The 23745-nt window shown below is 45.9% G+C and overlaps 1 protein-coding gene across 1 annotated transcript in view; it reads right to left on the bottom strand.

The window, feature by feature from the left end:
• Window positions 1-23745, bottom strand: part of AMOT (angiomotin) — a 240953-nt gene that overhangs the window by 161419 nt on the left and 55789 nt on the right. Inside the window, exons 2-3 of the mRNA XM_086918416.1 lie at window positions 11345-11455; window positions 1559-2479 (exon numbers count right to left, since the gene is read on the bottom strand). Of these exons, the coding sequence (XP_086774542.1) occupies window positions 1559-2418 (860 nt within the window). The 5' untranslated portion in view covers window positions 2419-2479; window positions 11345-11455. The remainder of the gene's footprint in view (window positions 1-1558; window positions 2480-11344; window positions 11456-23745) is intronic.

The raw sequence follows: 23745 nt of genomic DNA, 5'->3' as shown, positions 1-23745 counted from the left end.
GTCACACATTCTTCAAGCAGGTGCGACCGGTATTTCCACCGAAATTCTCCCCATTGTCAGCCTAACTCGAGTTGCAGGGGGACATTTTTTGAGGCCCTAGTAGTAGTCATTGAGTCCTGTATAGGGAGTCCACCGTACCTTTTGCGTGTTAATACGGTAGATCAAATGTGCCAACTAACCAAAAAGAGTGAAACAGAAAACGAGCCCTGCTTTTGCCTCAGAGCGCTCTCCAGCTCCTATTTCCATTCTGACGTCACTAGCCATTCCTCGGAAGCTCTGGGGCCCATCCTATAATACAAGCAATGCCTTCCAAGTAAGGACTTCGTATACATCAACTGAGAGAGAATGATCAGAAACTGCTCATCCTCTGCAGCACCCTGAATCATTTATTTACAGTGTGTAAACGCTTTAAAACAGCTCATAAAAAATAAACAAGAGTAGAAAACGCCCCCAAAGACGTAGTTAGTTACAATTAAGAATAACTACTCTTATAAAGTGCTTCATGGCACACTTCTTGCAGTCTGTAAGCATTGTGAACAACAGGTAATGCTATGATTAATGTAATTGTACTTGATTTACCGACCCTGCAAAGATGGAATTGTAAATTGGTCTTGTCCAGATTGAAACTCAAGACCTTCTGGTCACAGAGGTTTAGTTTAGTTCAGAACTAAGCGACAGCTGGGCATCATCTTTGCGTAAAGCATAAGCAACCAATAAGCATAGTCAGCTGTAGAAACAAAGTATTATAGCAACATATAAAAAAAATCGACATTTTAGGCATACGGATTCTGGCCTCGCCACTCCCACCTCAGTTCCTTCCACAGTTGTGGTGCCACCATCCGAGATCAAGACGTGGTTCGAAAGAAGCCCCAGCGAAGCAGAGAATACAATTCAATGGGAAAGCGGAACGGAACCAGGTTAAAAACTAGCTACAGGTAGGCTTAGGGAAGGAGGAGTTGTCTGGCAAGGTTGCCTTTCTCATTACAAACCAATAGCTGACAAGCAGAGCAGGACTGATTCACCACGCTGCTCCAGCCACTGCATAAGCTTACTGTACCATTGATGTAACCCGGTGGTTAAAATATTGTTTCTACAAAATGATGAATCTTATCATGTGGGCGAAAATGTCTGCAAAACTAATGCGCTTAAGAGTTTATTAGCATAAATGTTTTTAGAATGCCATTCTTTCCCTTGAAATGGTTTTGGTGGGGTTTTTATCCTCCGCAAGCAGTTTTCAAAACTTTATAACCGTTGCTGAACTTAGTTTTGAAAACAATCTTTACGAATTTACAAATTAAAAACTTAGCAACTACACACATCCGACACAGTTTTTTGTGTGTGTTAGAACGCCACAACACTGATAAAAGCCACTTCCACAATACAGTATAGTGTAATAGTAGTTGTTGCCAATTCTTGAGTAACTGAGCTGTGCACTATCAGGGCCTTATCTAGATCGTTCCAATAAAATACACCTGCTCCAGCTATGTTATTTTTCTACCTATTGCTAAAATATTTAAAACGTGAAGATTTATTAAATAGAGCCATCACAAGTGCTTACCTGGGCGCGCCATATTCTGGAGGATGCTGGTACCGCACCATTGGTCCATCAGACCGGCCCTGTTGGCTCATACGATGTTCACCATAAAAGTGCCCAGGATCTGGAGGTTTTCCCATGGCTGGTAGAGTGGATATGTTTTTAAATGGATAATCCGGAGGGGGGCCCCTATGCTCCATTCCTTTCATGTTCGACTGTGTTGGGGTAGGTCCAGGGTTCTTATAAAAGTCATGGGAGCTAGAATTCCTGTAAAAATCGCCAGGTGGCGGGGACAATGGGGATAGAGGAGCACTGGTCACTGGGGCGTGCGCCTTCACGCCGCTTGTGGCAAGTGACAGCTGCATCAACCTCTCACTTAGAGAGCGAACATGGCCGTGTTTCAGGTCCTTCAATGCATCATCTTGGTGGATCTTGCCCAGGCTGACCCTCTGAACAGTTGACCTTCCTTCAGTTCTCATCTTTTGATTTGTCACACCTGTGACGTAAAAAGCGGCACCAACACTGGTATGCGGCTGGCCCCTGAAGTATTGTGACTGCACTTTGGCTTCTTCGTATGTGGGAAGGTCCTCACTGTTCTGTGGCCTGCCCGGTAGCTGCTTCTCCATGACGTTGTTGTCCACCTGGATCTCCTGTCCCTGGGGCTCCTGGCGGGCAGCATGGGGCACGTGCTGATGGTCCTGGGCCGTCAGGGCTTCATTCTGAGACCCCTGGCTCCCACTGTTGTTGTAGGGCTGCACGTTGCCCGTGGCTTGTTGATGCAAGGCCAGAAGGTTACGGTTGTCATTGGGGTTCCCGTATCGGAGGTGTTCCTGTAGCAAACGATGTAACACTGTCGTGGGCGGTTGCTCTTCCGAATTCCTCATCTCAAATGATTCTGCCTTTTGGTCTGGCAAAGTAAAATCACGTGACCAGGCTCTCCTTCACCTGCAAAGATGGAAACAAAGTTTAGCTGGTATTAACATATATGTATCAGGACTCCACAATTGGAAATCTACAGTGCTTACCAAACTTCAAGCAACAGTCCAATTTTTAGTACAAGAAACTTTTGTGACTCACCTTGCTTTAATGGACGAGGCGGGTGATTTTTGAATGTAACTAAAGCATTGTGTTGAAGGTCACTGTCATTTACAGATCGCACATTTTACATTGAAACGGCTACTAAATTTGCACGGACATATAGTTTTACTGATAAAACTATACTGCACACAAATGATGAGGTGTGAAAATCGGGTTTCAGTGAATATTTATCATTTGTGCATCACCAAGTAAAGTGTCTTTATTTGCTTTGATAGTATTAAAATCTTGGTTTCCATCACACTTCAGAACTGCAAAACAAATGTGCTTCATTTTTGCTTTCCTAACTCCTGAAGGATTACAGTTCATTTACATGTATTCACATTTTGTGTGTGTTACAAAAATGACATCCTACAGCCTTTTTAGCACTCCCTGTACACCTGAAAGAGTGTCACACAATTCACTTTACTTTCTCTGACTGCAAGTGAGCGGAGTTTGAAAACACCAATCCCCATGTTAAAAAACCTAAATGTAAGGCTATGTTTTCTGACGAATTGCTGCTCGACATCGGTCTTTGTTGCACAGCGAGGGTGACAAGGTAAATACAGAATTTAAAGGCATCTTTAATTCCACCACCCCCAGTCTAGGAAACGCTACTTTAGACCATATCTCCGATCAGATTTTCTCGTTGTTTCTCTAATATATGTCCAACTTAATTAAACCGTTCTAAAAATGTGGCAAAGCATGGCAAGCTTGCTTTAAGCAGGTTTTCTGCTATTATTGGTGTTTCTCTGCTTTATCTGACTTCTCTCTCTCTCTTTTTTAAAACTCCCTCTCCGATTAATCTATATTTTTAAGTCTCGCCTGAGCCAGCGCATGCGCTGCTCTGGCGAGACATTTAGTAACTGGGTTTTGAAAGTGCTACCCAAAAGCTTTTGCCGGCCTCCAGCGTGCGGTAACGTGAGCGTGGAGGTGCACAGGCAATCTGGCTTTCTGTAATGGCTCATTAAGCCTTACAGCGCGTGAATCATCCCCTCCCCTACCCCCTTCCTGTCAGCTTCTCTTATTACAAGCTTCCTGCGTCTTTTGTTGGATCCATTTCACAGGGAAGCAACTAAATGAAAGAAGGAAAGAGGGGTGGGCTGCTTGCGCGCACCACTCGCTTTTGTGTGCGGTCCAGTATAAACATTTTTATTGTAGTGACTTCTCACCCCCTTCGCCCCTCACACAGCGTTGCTTGTTGATTCTGTCTTCCTCTCTGCAAGCCTGGGATTGTGTGCTTACCGAACTGGCCACCATATGTGTCACTGAGCAGAACTTTGTCACCACCTTATTTATGCAAAACAACAGCAGTAGCGGCTCTGTACGAGGTATGTGAGATGTAGGCGCACTGCGAGGAACACGGTCCTTGCAAACATCTTTCCGAGGCCTGGTATAATCGGATTTGTTACATATTTGAACAACAGGCAGCAATTAAAAACATGTGCTCAGTCTCAGCTCTTTGATAAGTTTCTATAGCGCCAGTCTGAGTACTTCGTACTGCAAGAGACACCACAGATTGGGATTACAGTAGAAAGAACATTGATTAATATAGTACAGACGTTTTTAAATGTTAATTTTAATATTACTATGAACTTCTCCCAGCAGCAGCATTGTGGTTAGTGAAACGCTATTAGATTTCACACTGCTTGGAAGACTTCACGGGGTGAAGTGTGTGTTACTTGAGACAGTGGTGTTGTATTTCAATGCTTCTGGGCCTCAGCGTGTACCAGTCTCCCATCTGTGCAGTAGGACTGTTTACATAGGTGGATCATAGGGGCCTGTTTGCAGATTAGTGCCTCATACATTGAACATTTACTTCAAGGCATCTATGCATTAGGCAGAACAGTTCGACGGCCACCACTGAGGAGCCATACTGAGGTTTAGAGAGTCCAGCTGGGTACATCCAATCTTTTAAAGCACATCATAGGTATTAGTTTTACAAGAAACGCTGGTAAAAGTGAGAGGCAAGTTCCCAGCTGGCTGCTCCTGTTCACTCTCTGCCCTTCCCCTTCAGAAGCCAAGGCATTGATTTATTTCAGCTCTCTTCGCTCCCTTCCCTGCACGTAAGTTCTTGGAGGGAGGATAAAAGAAAATGTTCCCTCACTCGCAAGTCAGTAACATCTGCTGGCATAGGAGCTACAAAATGCCTTGTGTTTTCTTTTGGTACGGTTGGAAATTTGAGAATGTAGATTCTCCAAATTTTTATTTTGGAGAATCTGGATTTAATTAAAGACACGGAGGCTAGCATTATGCATAAGCCTTTCTTTGCACCTCCATTTAGCCTTTAAAAATAACCATGACTAAATTTCAAATTAGAACTTTATGAAATTTGAAAATCCATTGGACATGAGCATCTCCGATTGTTCTAGCATTCAAAGATGAAAGGATCGCATGGGAAGCATTGGATTTTCTCCCATTTCTAAGGATGTCACTAAAATCAGCTGTGTTTATTTTTAGCAAGATATTACAAGGTGCAGTAATACATTAAAGTTAGCTGGGATGCTTCCGAGTAGCCATGCGCTATACAAGAGCCTTTCAATTTCAATTTCAAGTTAACTTCCTTAGACACATCTTCGTAGAATGTGCATATTTTAATTAGTATTTTCTTTTCTTATTAAAGTACATGTTCTCATCATTCTGTGGTTGCAGCCTAGGGTGGTGTGGGACAGACGTATGCAGTGATCCTTCTCCTGCAGTTGTGGGTCTTGAGCAGTTGGGGGCTTGCCTCGCTTGGAACTTGATGACTTGAAGATTTCAACCAGTGGCATCTCTTCTTTTCAGCAGCTGTAGCCTTCTTGAGCCACGTATCGACTGCAACACTGGAAAGGCAGGTGCGGCCTCCCGGCTGATATTGACCTCCTACTTGCATTTGACAGTTGCGCCTCTGGGCCCATCAGCGGCTCCCACCTAGTCTTCCGCAAAGTGTTCCCACTTAGCTGACAGTAGAAGCATTCTCTCAGTTACAGCAGACTGCCAATCACACATGACGTTTGAGATTTGCAGAAGTCTTGATATGGTTAATGACCAGAACCATTTAGGGAGACTGAGGAACCCCTTTCACTCAGAATGCTGTTGGCTTTGCTCCATCACATTAACTGGCTGTCTCTGGCTATCCCCCATACCAGGAACATGATGGCTTCTCTTCCTCCACAGTCACATACACACCTTCTGTCTTCAGCAAATAGGCACGCTTCTAGGCAGACCTTTTTCTTGCCAGTCTGCCTCCACAGACAGGCACACTTCTAGGCTCTAGGCAGGCCCTTAGCTCCTCCAGCTGAAAGTGCAGACTTGAGGTGATTTCTGCTTACTTCTGCAAGTTTGACTGTCATACAGACACCAGCTCTCCGAACACAGCAAATTGGAGTTCTCTACGGAACACTAAATTTCATGGTCAAGAAGAACTTAAACTAAAATTTGGTGGGGTGGTTTGGACCTCTTCTTCATACAGATTTTCCAGACAGGGCATGTGGCTCCTCTGGCTAAGGTTTCAGAACCAGTTTGGGGTGGTTGGCAAGCATTGGCATAGCCAATAGGTCTAGGGTTTGGGACCTTATACATATTTAGCCATGCAACAGTTGATGTTGTTGCACCAAGCATATTGTGCTGCATAACTAAATACTTATAAGGTCCCAAAAGCAAGACCTATTGGCTATGCCAATGCTTATTAACTGTACAGGAGGTTCTTACTCCAGTAGGCAGCAGAGCACTGGACAAATGTTTTTTTTGGAGCAGAAGCACCTTGGAAATGAGGTGCTGTACACAGAACAGAATGCAATAAATGCGTGTGTATTTCAAAAACATTAGTGGTTTTATCCACCCACCACTCAAGCCTTCCAATCTACAAAGCTGAGAATCTGTGAAGAGTCTAGTGAATCTAGGAATAGAACGCAGAGTTGTATAGCTGCCCAAAGCCATAGCTGAGTGGTTCATGCTGAGGAAATTAAACAGTAAGAAAACAGAGAGCCAAAACCAAGATTAATCAGGACAAACTAAAATAGCATCTGATGCTTTCCAGAAGGGCATACACTCGAGTGGCAAAATAATCTAGGTGGTAGATTAATTTAGTTTTACACTACTGGGGAAAGGTGATTTCTCCAGACAGTTCCTAAAGCTAGGGATGTGTCAAATAAAAAAAACATTTCCCTTTCGATTCTGTATACTGGTTTCTGAATTATTGTAGATATACATTTGTGAACGAGGTGCATGTGAAGATGTGTGCATTCTGGTTTCTGATCACCATATGTAAGGACATCTTGGAAAGTAAACAGCCCAACACCTGTTAAAGCGGAGTGTAGCTGTAAAGTGGTCCCATGCCATGCTTCTGCCGCTTCTGAATTTTAGCCCATAGCACACTGGGTTGAAGGAAAAATGTAGACTCAAAGCAAGACAATGTTCTTTGTTAAAAATGAGTGAACAGACCTCATTTGGAGGGTAAGCTCATGATCCTACTTGGTATGTTTTTAATCAAAAAAGATAATTTAGTCATTGCCGATGATAGGGTGATACAGTGACTCCAGCCCCCCCTCCCCCATCATCATCTCTCCTAATGAAGTGCTCACTACCTACCTCTTTTCTCCAGTTCAAAGGTTGTGCTCATTCAGAGACAGGGAACAGTCTGCCCGAAATACAAAATTAAAATTCAGCAAATTCCATAACAACGTGGCCTAAGGCAGTGCCGAACCTTTTAAAATCCTGACTCTGCAGAGCGCACGAGATAGACAGACGGGACAGACAGATAGACCCGAGGCTCAATTTGGAGAAGAAGTACCAGAGTTCCTTGCACCTCTGGTTAACAGGGTTACACAACGCAGATCTTTTAATTAGAAACCATTTGTATTGGACTCAATTGCTAAGACAAGTGTTCACATATTAATAATATGACTGTCTCACACTGATTTCTGTACCTTGGCAGCTGGAGATTGGTGCACATACCCACAGAGTTAATGCAGTGCTTTGTAGCCCCACTCGAGACTCGATCATGAGCTGCTTGAATCAGCCTGGTGACCAACACTGGGGGTCTCGCCCAGATCTGGGACCGGCGTGTGGTCGGTCATCTAGGAGCACAGCCAACTCATGTTCTGTATTGTGATGTGCACTTCTTCCAAGTTGTAAAAAACTCTTGTTTCCATAAACCCCAAGAAAGAACTTCTTGTGGTCCATCTAAAATGCTAAGCCACAGGTCTTTTAAAACAGAATATGTATCTGAACAAAAGGAAGATTCACCGGTAGCAACGTCAAGCTCATTACGTCTGGGAAAGTTTCAGGTTTTTATCAACACTGGTTTTCAATTGAGTGCTCTCTCTTTCCCGTTCTCAATCTTTCTCTGTGTGTTGAAGTTGAGATAAAAGTGTTGAAGGATCAAAAGCTGACTTTTGCCCTTAAAGATCATGGGGCATGAAACCATTACTCAAAGCACCAGTGTTCCCTTTCATCGCACATGTGACCTAAGTTAAATATTCCACAGCAATCAAAAGGCTGGTTCAAAGAGAACCATCATGGACATGCTGTACCCAGAGTCACTCCCATGGAAGGCGTAAGTGAGCATTGTACCAATGGCATCATATCTCAGTGAAGGCGGCAGCGCTTACTAGAAACACATAAAGAAACACAAAGAGAAGGTCTTTGTTTAGACAGTGTAGACAGATGAATGTAAGTCCAGGCTGTGGGAAGTGAGACATGAGTGAGGAATAAAAATATTGTACTTGGAAAGAGGTGCGAGAATGGAAATACTACAGCTAGCAAAAGACGTGTGATGGGGAACAGAACTACTGGAGCTTGGAAAAGATGTGCAAGAGAGAAAAGGAGCTACTAGAGCTGGGAAGAGTTGTATGGGTGGGATATATAATCAGTGGAGCTGGGTGAGGAATGGAACTACTAGAGCTGGGAAGAGTTGTATGGGTTGGATATATAATTAGTGGAGCTGGGTGAGGAATGGAACTACTAGAGCTGGGGAGAGTGACATAACTAGTGGAGCTGGACGAGGAATGGAACTACTAGAGCTAGGGAGAGTTGTGATGATGGCATATATAACTAGTGGAGTAAGGTGAGGAATGGATTTACTAGAACTGGGGAGATTTGCGAGGATGGGATATATAACTAGTGGAGCAGGGTACGGAATGGAACTACTAACACTGGGGAGAGTTGCGAGGATGGGATGTATAAGTAGTGGAGATGGGTGACAAATGGAACTACTAGATCTGGGGAGAGTTACAAGGCTGGGATATATAATTAGAAGAGCTGCGTGAGGAATGGACTACTAGAACTGGTGAGAGTTGTATGGGAGGGATAAATACCTAGTGGAGCTAGGTGAGGAATTTAACTACTAGAGCTGGTGCGTAACCTGCATTTTTTCATGCAGTTTTTTTTCTCATTTTTTTTAAATGCATTTCATTTGCAATCTATTAGCAACAAGTGCCACTTGCAGGCGGATTCAGAGGAAAACTAAGGAGGAAAGGATAATGTAAAGTGAAAAGTGAGAAGGCAGATAATAATTAAAGGAAGAAAGGAAGTGAACTTTTTAAATGTATTGACCTCCAAAGCAGTCGCTTTGCTACTCTGTGGGATTAAAAAAGAATAACTCCAACTTGTAGCTCTATAGCAAGTTCTGAATATGACTGAACAAGCCTACCAAGGTGTATGTCAAGACGTAACGTATCTCAACAGTACATCAAAATAGCATACTGCTGTCAAGAAAGGGTTTTCTCAAATGAGATTCCAAATGCTACGTCAGGCACTAAATTGACATGATGGCATCCCAAAGAAATAACTTCCTATTCTGGCTGTCTACACATCCCAAAAATAAACTTTCCTCTTGCAGCTGCCAGGTTACATATCTGGCTCAACAGACTACTGTATATGCGGTCATCTCAACCTCGAATTTGCTCAGCTACTTGATCCTCGCTGACAGCATGCTGGTACATACCCCTCCCTACGTTATTATTAATGATCACTGGCAAACCAAGCTTATCTGTAGGAGCTCCATGGTTAACCATGGATGGCCTGGTTTGACGGGGCCTTATCCTGGTCAGAAAGACAGTCAATATCCATCCTAACAGAGCCATTCTGTTACCTGGCAAAAGATGCAGCAAGGGCATCCCCACTGCATCCTTCTTCCATTTTTGTTCAGGGCAGAAACACCATGTGTTAGTCGAGGGCACAAAAGCGCAACATGGCAGGAGAACATGATGCTTAGGGTGGCAAATTAAGTGAGACTGAAAGTGGGTTCTGCTCAAGATCTCACCTACACAATATGTTTTGTGCTACAATTTGCTTGCAAAAACATTTATAAATTAAACTTTTTCTTCTGAGATGAAAGCCTGAAATTCCCAAAAATTCACAAACTGCAAATGTTGACAACTTCACAGGGGCGTTGGTATCTTCGCCAACCTAGCATGAGGAAGCAGGAATGACATGGTGAACCCATATCTATGGCACACACACACACACACACACTATCTCTTGTATCAAAGAAAACTACGTTTCCTAATGCAGGACTTAAGGCAAGAAAGTAGCCAGGACTTGTGGCAAGAACTGTGGCCTTTGCATTTTTAACCTACTTCCTCCGTGCTCTAGTTCCCTTCCTGTACGCATGCATGCATGACAAACAGGAAATGGGGGAAGACTGCTGCACGGAAAGACATGGCTGATAAGGGCCATCCTTGCAACTGGAGCCCAGCAGACACCGTCCACGAGGAAGAGGAGATGTGGTTTAAATGACTCTGACACAGAATACCCGAGGGGTAAACTTTGACCTCTGTGCTAAGGCCGGCTTTAGAGCTCGATCTGAATTGTGATATCTTCGCCACAGTCACTTAATTTCAAATTGTAGAGGTGTGTGATGCAAGTATGTAAAAACAAACTGAATAGTGAGCGCTGACCAGCAGTTACCTTATTTTATAAATACATATATGTGTGTGTATAGATCTCTCTTTCGCTCTACATATGTACATGTATATATGCAAAAACACATTTATATTGATGTAGAGAGCAGGGAGAGAGTGAGAGAGAGAGAAATACAGAAGCATAGAGACTTAGATACAGAGCTAGAGACAGAACAATAGAAAGATAGACAGACAGGTGGGTAGACAGACAGACATGGACATACACACACATATAGTGTAACTCTGAAGTGAGGGACATCAATCTAGGTACTCCCTAACTTGCAACTGGCAGACTTTTCAGCTTTCTAGATCACCACGTAACTGCAGACAACAGCAGACCGGATGCCATGTCAGCGTTGTGTTGTTACAACAATCTGGACCAGCCTTTCACCCAGTATCTGGTCTAAATCCATCGATTTAAGATTCTGTAGTCTGAAAACTCACATCTATAAGTAACTAACCTTTCTACTGGTTACCTCAGAGCCTGGTTCTCTGGCCTTTACAGGCAACAAGAATCCCTAAGGTGCATGTATGTGATTTGTAATGGTTCTAACCTCACCGTCTCCAGCCCTGCATGTTCAAGACACTCAACACAAGCACTGAAACTAGAAAAAAATATGTAAAATGTGCAGACCTCACAGGAGAATACAACTTAACAATTAGTCTCAATGTTACACAAAAATAACTTGTGGCCGGGTCAAACGTCCTGCACCCTGTATTGGGGCATGAGAAGGTCTGCCGAGCAATAGCCGAGAAGGGTTCTCCTGCGTTCTGCTGCAAATAGCGTTGGCGATGCCCTCTACCTCTTCCCACCAAGATGGTACTCTACGCAGCGAAATTCTGGAAAACCTACCTTGGCTTTCGTTGGCTCTCCCTCCTCCTCAACGCTGGCGAATGGTTCCACGTCCTGGGCATGACACGGTTAGGATCTTGTCCATAACTGGCGAGTCAACACTGCTTCGATCTGGAATTGAAAGATCCAAGTATTCAGAGACTTTCTAGAATGTATTTTCGTAGCAGTGATCACATCCCCCAACCCCATTTTTCTTTTTTCTCTACCCATCTCTGCATGGGGACTTCTCAGACAAACAGAGAAGCAGCCCTCAAAGCTCCAGACAGTCCGCTCCCAACTTCACAAAGTTCCCAGTTGCCAAATCCTGAACAGTTTTTGCTAATCAGGGATGCCATATTCTTAGCAGGGTGCACTTGTTGGTCAGCCGAGGTGAAAATATAGCAAGGTGTCTGCTTTCAGGCTTGTTTTCTGCATTTCCACCGCCTGCTGAAGGTATTTCAAGTACAGAGCAGGGCACCCTATTCCTCGGCTAGTTTCCAAGCCAAAGGCGTGTATTTTTATCTCTCAAACTTAGCGCACAGGGGTAAATACAGCGCAGTGGCTACAACTGTCCATCACTAGAGGTTTCACCAATCCCAAGGTCCAGGGCTGGTGGTGAGTCTCAAGGGATGTCAGTGCCCCCCAAAGCATGGCTTAACCCAGTGGCTCGAGGTGTCCATCACCAGGGGTTGTCGATCGCCCCTGGCACGTGAGACCCGGACATTGCCAGGCGCATAGCAGCCCCATTCCAGCGCCCGGCGCGCCGCCATGTTCTATTCTAGCCGCAGAGCCAGACGGGCACATTTCAGCGGCGGTCTTCGCATACTAGCCTGGAACGGAGCAAAAATAAAAGGCGACAGATGCTGCGAGGGCACGCAGGCGAAGATGCAGCCGCCTGCGTCTTATTATGAAAAATATGGCGTGCTCCGTCAGGAACGCGCAGCAGCTGGTGCCAATTAAAGTAGCTGCTCGGGACGATTTCTGAACGAAGACACGCATTTCTGTTCTTGTGCCCGGCTTGCGAGCAGCAGTGGGGCAGGAAAAAAGCGGCGAGTGCAGGGGTTAATGTCACATTCCTGGCGCATGACTAGATGGGCCCGAGTCTAGGCAGCGATGACCTGCCCCCTCGCCTCTTATCCCGAAGAAGAGAAACGACGCAGTGGCAGGTAAAAGCGAAGAAAGAACAGCGTGGTTAAAAGGAGGAGCGTGGAGCACGAAAAGATCTCGCTCTTCACACATGCCCCTACATGAAACTTGTGGTCACAGGGGGCTGCTTTCATGGCAGAATGGGGTACCATGGGCCAAGCCATGTACGAATACCTGCCTTAGCCTCCCCCTACACTGCCTTCAAACTCCTACCAGGGCCTAAGCTGGTCTTCCAGTCCGGCCCTGGCTAGGGTGGGAGAAGCATGGAACTAGGAAAGTAGGTGCAAGACTGGACTGGGCTAGGGGGCCTGACAGGGTGTGGAATGGAACTACTGGAGCGCAGAAAAAAGGTGTCAATGTGGGGACTGAAATTACTGGAGCCGTGAGGAGACACAAGTGGGCAATAGAACTACTGGATCTGGGAGAAAATGTGCCTAAAGCGGGGAAGGCAAAAGAGTTCGTTCAGACGCAGACTGAGGAATGGAGGTCCAGGAGCTTCTTTAAGATTTGCAAGAGAGTGGAATAAAATCACTGGAATTGGGAAAGAAGATGCAAGGGTGGAGATTAGAAATACTAGAGCTGGGAAAAGAGATGGGGCGAAGGAAAGAGCTACTGGAGCTCAGAAGAGTGCGCAAAAGGCAGGAATGGAACTGCCGGGCCTCGGGAGGGAATTACAAGAGTGGAATATAGAACTAGGGGAGCTGGTTGAGGGCAGGAAATGGAACTACTGAAACAGTGAATGAGGTGCTAAAAGCAGGGAATGGAATAATCGGATCTGGTGAAAAGATTAGGGAAATTGAGCTACTAGAGTTGGGAAGGGATACAATAGCGGGTAATTGAACTATGGGAGTTGTGAAGAGATATGGACGCAGAATGGAGCTGCTAAAGCCCTGAGACCGGTTGTGAGGATGTGGAATACAACTACTGAATTTTGGCAAAGAGGTGCTTAAAATGGGGAATGTAACAAACTGACAAGAGGTGTAAGCGCGAGGAATGTAAGTCCAGGCTGTGGGAAGTGAGACATGAGTGAGGAATAAAAATACTGTACTTGGAAAGAGGTGCGAGAATGGAAATACTACAGCTAGCAAAAGACGTGTGATGGGGAACAGAACTACTGGAGCTTGGAAAAGATGTGCAAGAGAGAAAAGGAACTACTGGAGCTGGGAAGAGTTGTATGGGTGGGATATATAATTAGTGGAGCTTGGGGAGGAATGGAACTACTAGAGCTGGGAAGAGTTGTATGGGTGGGATATATAATTAGTGGAGCTGGGTGAGGAATGGAACTACTAGAGCTGGGGAGAGTGACATAACTAGTGGAACAGGACGAGGAATGGAACTACTAGAGCTGGGGAGAGTTGTGAGGATGGCATATATAACTAGTGGAGCAAGGTGAGGAATGGAATTACTAGAGCTGGGGAGAGTTGTATGGGTGGGATATATAATTAGTGGAGCTGGGCGAGGAATGGAACTACTAGAGCTGGGGAGAGTGACATAACTAGTGGAACTGGACGAGGAATGGATTTACTAGAACTGGGGAGATTTGCGAGGATGGGATATATAACTAGTGGAGCAGGGTACGGAATGGAACTACTAACACTGGGGAGAGTTGCGAGGATGGGATGTATAACTAGTGGAGATGGGTGACAAATGGAACTACTAGAGCTGGGGAGAGTTACAAGGCTGGGATATATAATTAGAAGAGCTCCGTGATGAATGGACTACTAGAGCTGGGGAGAGTTGTATGGGAGGGATAAATACCTAGTGGAGCTAGGTGAGGAATTTAACTACTAGAGCTGGTAAGAGTTGCGAGGATGGGATATATAACTAGTGGAGCTGGGTGAGGAATGGAACTACTAACGCTGGGGAGAGTTTTAAGGGTGGGATATATAACTAGAGGAGCTGGGTGAGGAATGGAACTACTACAGCTGGGGAAAGTTGTATGGGAGCGATATATAACTAGGGGAGAGGGTGAGGAATGGAATGGAACTACCAGAGCTGGAGAGAGTTGCAAAGCTGCGATATATAACTAGTGGAGCTGGGTACGGGTGAGAAATGGAACTACTAGACCTGGGAAGAGTTACAAGGATGGAATATATACCTAGTGGAGCTGGGTGAGGAATGGAACTACTATAGCTGGGGAGAGTTGCAAAAGAGATATATAACTAGTGGAGCTGGGTGAGGGTGAGAAATGTAACTACTAGAGCTGGGGAGGGTTACAAGGATGGAATATATACCTAGTGGAGCTGGGTGAGGAATGGAACTACTATAGCTGGGGAGAGTTGCAAGAGAGATATAAATAGTGGAGCTGGGTGAGGGTGAGAAATGGAACTACTAGTGCTAGGGAGAGTTACAAGGATGGAGTATATATCTAGTGAAGCTGGGTGAGAAATGGAACTACTAGAGCTGGTGAGAGTTGCAAGAGAGACAGAGAGATAACTAGTGGAGCTGGGTGAGGAATGGAACTACTAGAGCTGGAGAGAGTTGAAAGGCTGGGATATGTAAATAGTGGAGCTGGGTGAGGGTGAGGAATGGAACTACTAGACCTGGGGAGAGTTGCAAGGCTGGGATATATAACTAGTGGAGCTGGGTGAGGGATGGAACTACTAGAGCTACGGAGAGTTGCCACCGTCAGATGTATACCTAATGAGGCTTGATGGGGAATGGAACTACTGAAGCTGGGAACTGAGACGCGAGAATGAGGAATACAATTGCTGGACTGGAAAAAGGTGTGAGGGTGGGGAATGCAACTCCTGGAGCTTAAAAAAATGTGTTGGGTGGAAAAGGAGCTACAATAAAGAAGGTGAGAGGAGGAAACCTCTACGATGGAAGCTAGGACAAACAGTGAGAGGTGAGGACTTCTACTGAAGCCAAGTACAAGAACATGGATGTCATTAAGGGGTCGCTGCTTCGACCCCGAGCATGCCCCTTGTGACACTGCCTTTGCGACCCCAAGCATCAACAGTGGCAGGAACAGAAGCAGCTGGTCCATATGGACGTCAGTGGGAGCTTCACTAACCTCGCTTTTTGTCAATTTTGTATTCTGCTTATCGTGAATACTTTTACTTTATTCGCCATTAGTTTAATTAAAGTTGGTGTATCAATAGCTGAAATATGACTTTCCCTGGCAGTGGAGGAAAGTAAAAAAAATGTGTTTAAATGTATGTTGTATTCGCGCTTGCAGTTTTTAGTGGGTTATGTAAGAGAGAGTGTATATGTGTGTGCATGTGTAGGCAGAGTATGTGTGAATGAGTGTGGTTGCATAAGCATATGTATGTGTGAGTAAAAGTGAAGGTCAAGTGGCATCTGCTTTAGGGGAGGCCTTGGAAACCTCCACTCCTCTGTTTTCAGGGAATCCTTGGAGAGACCCTGGTTTAATGAGCTACTGAGAATGATTAAAAGCGCATGCAAACGCCAAGAAAGGAAATGGCGTAAAAACTTACATTCTGACGATAAACTGGAGTACAAACTGACTTTGAAGTCCCATTATACAAAAGTTCACGATGGCAAAAAAACCTATCTGAAAGAAAAAATAAAGCTGATCAGCAATAAAGGCAAGTAGATCATTAAAATCGTGAACGCTTTCTCCGCCCGTCATCTGTTGCTACGATTTTACCTCTTTCTCCCAAATGGACTAATCAACTAGCGATTTTCTTTCACGAATAAATAAGTGACTATTCAGGATTCCTTCTCTAGGGGGTCTCCTGAGGACCATGAACCTGCAGACCATGTAGCCCTTGCGGTGGAAGCCCCCGTCAAGAGGAAGTCCCCTGCTACAACCTGAAGTATCCCTTAATATCCTCAAGAGTCTGAAGTCAGGGTCCCCAGTTGACCCTTGCCCAGCAAAACTTCTGGCCGCGGTGGCCACAACATTAAATCCTGTGGCAAATAAGGTACTTATTTCTTCTCTAACTGCCGGCCAATTGCCTGCTATTTGGAAACATGCTAAAATTCTTCCGCTGCTAAATAAGCCCTCTGCTGACCCCACAGTGTCAGCAAACTACACACCCATCTCACTGCTGCCGTTTTTCTCCAAGGTTTTGGAGAAATATGGTAATACAGTAAGCTCAGACTATGCCGAAAATAATAATCTCTTGCACTTTAGCCAGTCGGGTTTCAGACCCAACTATAGTAGAGGCCGCCCTGCTAGAGGTCTCGGGGCATATTAAGGAGAAACTGGATCAGGGGGGTAAAGCCATTCTGATTTTATTAGACCCGTCAGCAGCCTTTGATACCGTTCCTCACGTTAGACTCCTGGACAGGCTACAGGATTGTGGAATAGGCAGCCCCCTCTGAAATGGTTTTCCTCCTTCCTAGAGGACAGAAGCCAGGAAGTCTGGACTCCTCCATCCCCAGTCTGAAAGTTGGAGTTCCTCAGGGCTCTATACCGAGCCCTACTCTCTTCAACTTATATATGTACCTCTTGCCACCACTGGCAGAGGCGTGTGGTGCAAAAAATATTTCTTAAGCTGACGACATGCAGCTCCTTTTCACCTGCGGCAAGGGGGTGGACTTTGAGGGGGGAGAAGATCAGTACTTGCCTCTCAAAGGTGCTTTCGTGGCTGAGGAGGAACCAGTTAAAATGTAACCCAGAGAAATCTGAAGTCATCTTTTTTGGTTCCCCGCCCTCTGAGGAGTGGAAACACTGGTGGCCTGCGGATATGTCGCCTCCTTTCCTTGCGCAAAACTCTGTTAAAAATCTGTCCATATATTCATGTCCTGTCCCAAGATACACAAATTCTGGTTGGATGTGGGTAAGACCATCTCTAAGGTCCTGGGGGCGGATATCGAGGTAAGCCCAATTCTTATCTTTTTTGGTGTGCTGTCTATGACGGGTGGGATACGACTTCAGTGTGGGCCTCAACACAAACTGGTGTTTTACCTGATGTTTCTGGCAAAGCGGGAGATCTGCCTGTTGTGGCGACAGGAAACCTCTCCCAGTTGGAATGCTTGGTGGAATTCTGTTAAGTATTATTGAGCCATAGACCAGAGGGTTAATGCTTCTAGGGACAGTGCTGATACAGGTTTATTCTGGAATTGGCTGGATGACCCCCCCTGAGTAGGTTGTAGATTCTGGATTCCCATATGTTAGATCTGGATCCAGGATATCGTACAATGATTAATACCTCAGGGTCAGCTTAACCTAAGTATAAACTGGCATTCCCCGTTTAGAACATATCAGTTAAGACTAAGCATCTACCAAAAGATATTTGCACCCGTGGTGGGACAGGTCGAGAGCCGGCAGTAGCTACGGAGGTCATTTGAGGAAAAATAAAATAAAAATCTGTGCATCATGATGGACGGTACTCTCTCGATGAGATCTCCAGTCTAGTGGGTAGCAGGCACTTGTTTTGGGCTTCTGCAGATGCTGAGGAAAATTCTCCTCCTTCTATCACTTGAGCACCGGAAGACTGTAGTCCAGGCATTTGTTACCTCCAGACTGGACTATTTGTCAATGTCCTGTACCTGGGCCTCCCTGAGTATCTGCTCAACCGTTTACAGGTGGTCCAAAATGCAGCCACCATAGAGGTTCTCTTGCTTAAGCCCAGGATTCATATTTCCCAGCACCTCGAGGCATTACACTGGCTCCCAGAAAAAAAGAGGATCCGTTTTAAAGCTCAGAAGCTTTTTTTCAAGGCCCTTCACGGAAGCGTTGCAGGGTATCTCAGCAGTAGAGTTACGCATTATGTGCGGCCTAGAACCTTGATGTCTTCCACTTTGTGCCTGGCATCCGTCCCGAGGATACGCCGCGCCCTATCAGGCGGTCGTTCTTTTAGGTTCCAGGGAGCCCAAGCCTGGAACCTTCTCCCACTAACACTCAGAACTGTGACCGACCTAGCTGTTTTTTAGGAAAATGCTTAAAACCTGGCTATTTCGCAACTAAGCTAGCTCTCCTCTTTTCTAGCTGCAGTTTAAATCCTGGTCTCCCGCCATCAGGGGTTGCGGCTGGTTTGATCAAGTCATTTTAGCGTTGGGACACTTGTTGAGTAGCTTTGCGCTCTATAAATGTTTAAATTCATGTGTAGTCACTTCTGCAACTCCTGCATTTTGGTGAATTGGGGTCCATGTATGCTAGGCTCGTGTGCTGGAAAAACCGGTGCTAAAAGTAATGAATTACACATCTAAGAAAACTGGAAGACTGTGTAGGGTTTAGGGGTTGGGTCGGAGATATGAGGTGGATGGGAGGGAATAGAGAGACATCCATCACTGCTGTGATTGTTTTGATCCAATGGACGTCCAAGCGCGAAGAGACAAGATTGCGTTGGGCCAATAATTCACCAACCCAAAGCACGTGACACCCCCTTTAACAACGTTTTTCGTGACTGGAAAGGCCAGAAGGCAGGGATAAATCCCACACATGAGAACCTCCAGCAGGAGAGAGACTCGCTTTAAATTATTTCTTTGGTAAAGAGAACGTGTCCGTTCTCTCAACACTGAATGGAAACACTGCCTGTTGCTGCTAAAATTAGGAAGTTATGGGATATGCAGCGGTCCGCCCAAGATCAACCCTCATGGGGGTACAGGAAGCAGACGCGGGCTCCCGTCTCCTTGCACTTTGCACGAGCCCAGTGATTACCAAAGGCTAGGGGGAGTACAGAGGCGCCCCTGGTTATTACTGCGCCTAATGACCGCGGCCAGAGGCTCGGTTTCCTCTCAGCCTTGCTAATGACCCAAGTGGCTCGTGAAAGCCGCCCTGGCTCAGCCTGCATTAAGGCGGATAATGCCATGGTAAAGCTTTCATTGTGCATCGGAATGTGGCGCCCTGCCCGGTCGGTTGAGGCCACTTTATCTGCACCAGATTAGAAGGCCCTTTGTTCGGATGCGCCGCTGCTGCTGGGGAGCACAGCGGAGCTCACGCAGCCTGGGGACGAGGAGCAGGCCGGCGGGCCCGGCTCACAGGGAGCGGCCCGAGTGTGGCACCAGCCGTCTGCATGGACACCGAGGGGCCACAGCTTCATCACTGCAGACTCATGGTGGCCCTTGGAGCCCTTCCGTAAACTGGGGGAGCCACACTCTGACAAACGTAGGAACTCGTTCATAAACCCCCAGCGAGGCTCCACTCAAATTCATAAGTTCATGCAAAATGTCCAGGCGGAGTTCCACTCTTGATAATGTAGAAAACGTCTACATAAACTCACCAGTTCCACTGCAGCTCATCTCGAGAGCTCCTGTATAAATTCAAGGCCGAGTTCCACTTTTACTTATCAAGGGAACTTCTGCACAAGTATAGCTTCAGTATTGCTGCTCATTTAGGGAACTTGAACGTGCATGCATAGTTGTAGTTCCCCTCTTGCTTATCTAGGGAACCAGTCCATAAACTCATTAAGAAAACTCCACTCTTGTTTAACTAGGGAACTCCTACCTAATTGCACAGGTAAAGCTCCACTCTAGTTATCTGGAGAACTCGAAGGTGGCGGTCCGCTATAGCCACAGAGGAAACACATCCATAAACTCACAGATCGAGGTGTCCCAGTACATAAACCCACAATGACCACTCCACTCCAGCTCACCTATGAGCTTACAGGTGAAGCTCACACTATTTCCATTAACTCAAGTATGGAACTCTTTCCAACTTACTTTTCACACATTAGTTCGGTTAGAGAACAGTCCATTAACTCACAGGTAGCAGGCCCCCACTCAAGGAACTCGTGCATACATTCTAAAGGTGCAAATCATCTCTAGATTATCTAGGGAACTCATACCTGAAGCTTCAACTCTAGCTCACCTAATAACTCATGCATAACATAGCAGGTGGCGTTCTGCTGTAGCCACAGAGGAAACAGGTCCATAATTTCACAGGTGAAGCTGCTCTGTAGTTCATCTAAGGAACTCCTTCACATTAAGTTCCACTCTAGCTCATCTTTCCAAACCGACCATAAATTTACAGGTAAAAGTGCCCTCTACCTACCTCATCCACTGCCCTCAGGCATAAGCTCGTGGGTTAAGTACAGCTCAAGTCACCTAGTGAAATCGCCCACACACACTCATGGGTGAGGAGCTCAACTCTAGCCCACATCGCAAACTCTGCCTCAAAGTCATAGGAGGAGAGGCACTTCTGCTCATCCACGGAAGCTCTCAAACTCTGAGACTGAAGCCTCCAATGTATCTCCTCTTCAAGCTCGTAGGTTGCGATCCACTTCGAGACCTACTGAATGCACCTCCAACACATTTGTTTGAGGAGATTTCATCTCATTGCTCTGACTGGAACCATGTTCTCAATTTGTTATCAACACTGGCCACCCAGCAGCCCCTCATGCAACATCAACACTGGCCACCCAGCAGCCCCTCATGCAACATCAACACTGGCCACCCAGCAGCCCCTCATGCAACATCAACACTGGCCACCCAGCAGCCCCTCATGCAACATCAACACTGGCCACCCAGCAGCCCCTCATGCAACATCAACACTGGCCACCCAGCAGCCCCTCATGCAACATCAACACTGGCCACCCAGCAGCCCCTCATGCAACATCAACACTGGCCACCCAGCAGTCCCGCACAGGACATAAAGATGCAGGTACCGAGCATCCCCGCACGCGACAGGTACCCCAGCACCACACGTGACATGACGTCAACACTGGCCACCCAGCAGCCCCACACGCAATGTCAACATGCAGGTAACCAGCAGCACTGTATGCAACATCAACATGCAGATACCCAGCAGCAGCGCATGCAACAACACTGGCCACCCAGCAGCCCCACACACGATGTCAACATGCAGGTAACCAGCAGCAATGTATGCAACGTCAACATGCAGGTACCCAGCAGCACTGTATGCAACGTCAAGACTGGCCACCCAGCAGCCCCACACGCGATGTCAACATGCAGGTAACCAGCAGCACTGTATGCAACGTCAACATGCAGGTAACCAGCAGCCTAGCACACCTTCACCATGAGGGTACCACACTTTTTAAACAGCTGACAAGCATGTAGGTCTCTGGCTCGAATCTCATCTGGGCTGACTCAACCCTTCAAGGAGACTGCTGATTTGGGTAACGTTAAAACCATTCAACATCGCCAAGTCACAAGATGGTGTCAGTAAGCACTATATTAAAGTCAAGTTATTTCTATTACAGTAAAGCAGTAGGCAGGTGTGCGCTCGAGTTTAGGAAATGAAACCCCACACCATGGCTGCTAGTGCCCTGTCAGATGAGAAGCACTGCACCAAGGCCCGTGAAAACACGGATTTCCATCTGCTTACAGCTCTAAGCTCTTCTCCAGCTGTGTCTCACTATGACAGCATCCATACAAGCGTTTCCTTTCTGTACAACTCTTCCGCTGGCTTTTACAGAGAGGAAACGTCCCTCTTCCCTCCTCTGGGGAGGAAGCAGCTTCCCCGGGTTGGGCCCAGCAAGTACTGCGCCAGGTCACACTCCCATACTCCCAGCTTCTGCCTCATTGGGCCTGCGAGCTTAGCCGGACTGAAGGGGGGGGGGGCGGGGGGAGGGGGGTTAGAGGGTGCCAATGAACCCCAACAAACAGGCGCAGGGAAAATGGCCGCCTCGTTCTCTGGGGTTCTTTTTGGGCCGGATACAGCCCCACCACACACATCTCACGTGCTCCAGTGAAACAGAGGGCGCTACAGAAATGAGACGGAAAGTGGGTGGAAGCAGCAGTCTTAAGAAGTAAAACGTAGAAAGCTTGACAGCCGCTCGACAATGAATTTGTGTACTAATTTTAGCTGCTTCTGCGGTCAAAGTAAGATGAAGAAAATGTGTGTGGAGAGCACAACATAAGCAGTCTGTTTCACATCTCCACTCGCTTGAAAGGGCTAAGCACTATGTACCATTCACCGGACCCAATACATCTATCTAGATATCTATCGATCAAAGAAAAACAAAGGTTAAAGTGACATTCTAGTTAAGTGAAAATGTCAGTTTAAAAATAACATTTTAAACAAAAAAACGCAGAAATTCACTATTTAGAGTTAACCGAAGTAACTATACCTTGCGCCCTGCCCTCCCCATGCAGTGTTGTCATAAATTATGTAATTTCAGACGTCACCAGTGATTTTAAATGATACCATTTAACAGGTCATGAGTGATGTGATATGTGAGGTCATAAGCAGTAAATCGGGAGGGGGGCCCAGTTATAGCTTACTTTATGGCACGAGTTATAGTTACTTCAAATACCTATAACTGGTGAATGTAATTTTTTTTTTGTAAGTTTAAAATAGTATATTTTAACTGACGTTTTCACTTAACTGTAGTATCTGTTTAACCTAATTTTTTTTAATTGAATTTCTATGGTTTTGTAATGTCAAGTGAAAATATTACAATTCAGATTTACAACGCCACTTTAACCTTTGTTTTTTTCAGTGAATTTCTATGTTTGTTTTTTTTAACATAAACTAAGATGTCCATCGCCATGCGTGGCATGAGGTTGGGTGACAATCGCCTGCCTCGCACGGCATTTGGCCCTGAAACAGACCCCCTCACGCATTGCCTTCAACATGGTGATCAGCGCACATCCTCCTATAGCCAGGTCCTGTGCCAATACCGGGTGCCAGTGGGAGTCAGCATTTTTTTTTTTTTAGGGGGTGCCCCAGTGCCCATCCAGGTCACCCACATTTCACCAAAGTGTTGGGAGCTGCATGGGGGAGCCCCGAGGCCCTCCAAGGACCAAGCAGCTCTCCAGCCAGCGCCAATACCAGGTGCTGGCGGGAACCAGTTCACTTTGCTCCCGCCCAGGCTGGAGCAGCATTTTTATCTACTCCCGCTAAAGTTCTGTTCCCTGACCGGGAGACTGCATGCAGGGTATGCCTGCACTCTCCCAAGCAGGGAATAACAGTGTCCCAGGGAATGGGGTCCCCGGGGACAAGCAACTGTTCCGAAAGGGGGGCTCACAACCCCCTCGTACCGTAAGGTAACTATAACTCATACCCTCACTATGCACAGCTAATTACCTCACATATTACATCACTCATGACATGCTCTATTACACCATTGAAAACGTTACTACGACATTTTAAATCACACCATTAATGACAAGATTGTATATGGAAGGCGCACATTATAGTTACTTAATCTCCCCGTGCCTAACCAAAATGAATGTGTCCTCATGTAATGCGACTGGTGCTATGTAAAGCGCTCTGATACCTGAATCGGGTCAAGTTTGGGCTATATAAAACTCGGTAAAATAAAATAAAGTAAAAATAGGGCACAAGTTATAGTTACTAGAGATAACTATAACTGGTGAATTTCAGTGTTTTTTTTTTAGTTTAAAATGTTACGTCATCACTGAACTTTTCACCTTAGTGTAAGTCACTTTAACCTTTG

The sequence above is a fragment of the Lissotriton vulgaris genome, chromosome 4_1, assembly GCF_964263255.1.
Source record: "Lissotriton vulgaris chromosome 4_1, aLisVul1.2, whole genome shotgun sequence".
NCBI lineage: Eukaryota > Metazoa > Chordata > Amphibia > Caudata > Salamandridae > Lissotriton > Lissotriton vulgaris.
Note: the sequence above shows the minus strand (reverse complement) of the source record. Positions and strands in the feature narration are given on the sequence as shown.